General features: G+C 40.2%; 1 protein-coding gene across 1 annotated transcript; it reads left to right on the top strand.

The window, feature by feature from the left end:
- Nucleotides 1-506: 506 nt before the first annotated feature.
- Nucleotides 507-3,584, top strand: LOC145411031 (uncharacterized). Its single transcript, XM_080281093.1, has 2 exons — nt 507-679; nt 2,282-3,584. Exons 1-2 carry the CDS (start codon nt 507-509, stop codon nt 3,582-3,584), a joined length of 1,476 nt encoding a protein of 491 aa, XP_080137219.1.
- The last annotated feature ends 476 nt before the right edge of the window (nt 3,585-4,060 follow it).

Below are 4,060 nucleotides of genomic sequence, written 5' to 3'. Positions count from 1 at the left end.
TCACTTTATTTCTTTCACAGCTTAATTTCCATCCCCAAGACCTCAGCTGAATAAAATCACATAAAAGTAGCCAGAATAAAGTGAAAAATACGTACTGGGACTGAAAGCAGGGTCAATACTTTATTATCTTTACTGCCTGACGATTTTACTCAGCTGTGGAATCCTCGGAGTGAAAGGGTTAAAGACGATTTCCATAACCCCCACAGTCAAAAGGAAGCCATCTTGATTATAATTATCCTTGCTGCCTGCAGACTTAAGGTGACAATGTCCAGAAGTGAAAATGTCTAAGGGTAAATAAGGAGGACGAGAAGGAGGTGAAAAAAAAAAAAAAAACGGGAGAGGAGGTGGAGAAGGAGAAAAAACAGGAGGAGGAAGAGGAGGAGGAGAAACAATGTGAGGAGGAGAAGGAGGAGGAGGAGACAAAGAAGAATGAGAAGAAGAAAACGCAGGAAGTCGAGGAGGAGGAGAAGGAGGAGATAAAGAGAAGACGATGAGAGTCGTACCCAATGGCTTCCGGGGAGCAGCTGGTGTTGGGTACACAGATGCAGGGGTCATCATCGCTGCCACCACCACCCTGCCGCCTCACCCTACCGCCCGCAACCGACCCTGTCATCACCACCATCATCAACAACAGCGACATCTGTGACCATAACGCATTTCCTGTTATAGCTTTGCTACCGTTGGTCTCTCTCTCTCTCTCCCTCTCAGTTTAGGAGATATTGTTCGCACTGGATATGTCAAATATAACTCTGTCTCCTTCAGTAACATCATCCCTTCCTAAGCTGAATCAAATCGTCTGGAAGTAGTAATTTTAAAATTAAAACAAATCCCCTGATTAAAGGGGTTGACTTCGTCTTCAAATATACCCACCTTAAATGAACAGCAAATCACATTATACTCCTTTCATCTTAACTTGGCCTATAGATTTTCGTCTCCATGCAGCTCTGTGGCAGAATCGAACTAAGACTCTACGTGTTTTCCACGGTACTGCCTCGTGACTAGCATCAAATTCTAGTGTTAATCTCTTGCTACAGCTCGGCTTTCACGATTGACTGATGGCAATTTTAGGCTAAGTTAGAGTGAAAAGTGAACAGCACCCCTCATTTTTCATTTTTTGCCCCTCGTCAAAAATTTCCTACTACAGTAATATAGAAAACAGGATGCTTTCATTACTAAAAAAAGTACTTTCACTGGATCAGATCTGCTGAAAAATACATATGGTTCAATACAAACACCGCCTACCTGTATATTAAGTGTGGAAATGAAGTTGTGATCACGAAGGAGGCTGGACAACATTCCTCCTTAACCTTCCGAAGGACACTGGTTCAGCTTCCTTGGTGGTGCTCCAGGTAGAGAGGGAGATAAAAAGCAGCTCGTACATTTTTCAAGAATGGTTGCCAGATTTGCATTAATGTGTCGGGTCATTTCTTTTTTAACAGCGATGAAAAATTATTTGGTTCAGATAATATAATCAAGAGTACTGGAATAATAATAATGATAATAATAATAATAATAATAATAATGATAATTATAATTATATAACAACAATAATATTAATGATGATAATAATAATAATAATAATAATAATGATAATGGTAATAACACTAGAGGCCCCTTGAGCCGATACATATCTAGCGCGGCTAGGACCTACTTTCACCAATTTCGAACTCGTTAGAGATTTTCATCCCTACTATTCTTCTCGCGATCATCCCAGGCGGAATAAGCCCCGCCTTCCTGATGACGTCACAGCCAGCTTCAGCCAATCATGTCGTTTCCCGCGCGAGCAGAGCGAAGGAGCCTTCAGATGTGACACAACAGTACATTGTATTACAACTTTCAAATTATATTGATTTATATTTACTTTCCTCAATCATCTCTTGATATCAACTACAAAGATTTGTAATAATTATATAGGACTGGTATACCTGACCGCTTACAGGTGATCGGAATTACTGATTTAGAGTCGGAGATTATAATGACTTATATTTTTAATTTCTCGGTACTTCCCTCGTCAAGTAGTGCCTGTCAGTTTTATTGAAAAAATATTGGTATTTATAATCAATAAATCTACTATGAAGGCTTAATGATAAAAGGAAGAGCCAAAATTTATGCCCACATTTGGAGATAGCAAATATTTAGCCTGACATATCCAATGTATGTTCGGCGGGGAGTTTAACTAGATGTCCGTTGCACCTGTCACTGGCTGTCAAACTCAAGAGACACATTAGCGCACGGAGATGGCAGATGCGTAAGCTCCCAAGACACCCTCTAGGCCTCCCAGGCTTGGTAGCCAAGCTAGAAATATTATACTGAATGTCTTTAAGTACTTCCGAATGCATGAGAATTACGACCACATTGCAGAAGTTGAGAAGAAGACAGCAGAAGCTACACAAGTCAGCTGTCGTTCTGTCAGCCGAATCAGACGTCAGGGAAGGTTAAGTGAAACGGGAGTAATTTCATCACCAGTATATCAGAAAAGAGTTTGCCCTGTATTTGATGCCGTGGATGACTTTGCCAGAGATGTGATTAGAAGAGAAATCTTGGCCTTTTACGAAAGAGGTGAGCTACCAACCATGGAACTTCTACACGAAAAAGTGAAGGAGCCACCAGTTTCATTTGCTGGAGGACAAACTTCTCTAAGGATACTCGTCAAAGATCTTGGATTTAGGTATAAGAAGCACAACAGCAGCAGAGCTTTACTCATGGAAAGAGATGACATCGTTGCTGAAAGAAACAAGTACCTTAGAGAAATAGAAAGGAACAGAAGAAGTGACCAGCCAAGACCTGAAATTTTTGTGGATGAAACCTGGGTAAATCAAAATGCGAGCGTTGAACGATGCTGGACAACCAAGGCTGGTGCAGTTGGACCCAGACTTAAAAGTGGCAAAGGAGCACGTTTCATTATTGTCCATGCAGGAGGAGCTGATGGCTTTGTCCCTGGTGCACTTCTGATGTTCAGGTCAAAGCATGGGAATAAAGGAGACTATCATGATTCTATGAACCATGACACATTTAAAGACTGGTTCCTCCATCAACTGCTTCCTAACATTCCATCTAAATCACTAATAGTGATGGACAATGCCCCTTACCATTCAAAGCAACTTAACAAAGCATCTACAAGTCAGACACGGAAGCCCGAAATAATCAAGTGGCTACAAGAAAATTCCATCGAACATGATCCCACTCACTCAAGACCTGAACTGCTACAGATAGTAAAGATACACAAGAAAAGATTTCAGCAATATGAAATTGATGAACTCGCTTCTACAGCAGGACACAGAATTTTGAGGTTGCCACCGTATTACTGCCAGTTCAACCCAATTGAATTAATCTGGGCTCAAATAAAAGATAAAATCAGTAAGCGGAACTCCAACAGTAATCAAAATATGAAAAATGTTGAGAATATAACCAGGCAAGCCATTGAAGAGGTAACGAAGGAAAATTGGCAAAAATGCATTGATCATGTACATAAAATTGAAGGAGATTATCGAAAAAAAGATGTTGCTTATGAGCACCTATATGAATCATTCACAGTTGATTTACTATCATCTGATGAAAGTAGTGCCGAAAGTGATGAAGATTAAGACCAGATTACATCCATGGCAGTGTATATAGTTTTGATGTAAAAAAAAAAAAAAAAAAAAAAGGTGTAAACGTGGCCCGCCTCCTCGCGGTGCACCCTGGGCAACGTCAAGCAATGGCGGCAAAATGGGCCATAACACACTGGGGAAGGGGGGGGGGGGATTTTAATTTCATCAAGCGCACATTGTGCAGAAAAGAAGAATGTTAGTTCCACAAGTATGTGTTGATATTTAAGAATTCAACGTGAAGATTACAGGATGCACGTAAGGCCATACAATGTGTTATACTAAACGCACAATAATATAACAACCAACACAGAAAGGACATGGAAAAATAATTGGGTACAACATCGAATGTAAATTATCATGAAACTGTAGCATCAAGATTTTATGTATGGATGAGAACGTGTGTGTGTGTGTGTGTGTGTGTGTGTTGAACCTAGAAACAAGATAGAGAAGTATAAAATAAGACATTTAGT

The sequence above is a fragment of the Coenobita brevimanus genome, chromosome 87 (assembly GCF_032717465.1).
Source record: "Coenobita brevimanus isolate Jiangsu-jjx chromosome 87, ASM3271746v2, whole genome shotgun sequence".
Classification (NCBI taxonomy): Eukaryota; Metazoa; Arthropoda; class Malacostraca; order Decapoda; family Coenobitidae; genus Coenobita; species Coenobita brevimanus.
This window is presented reverse-complemented; position numbering and strand designations above follow the sequence as displayed.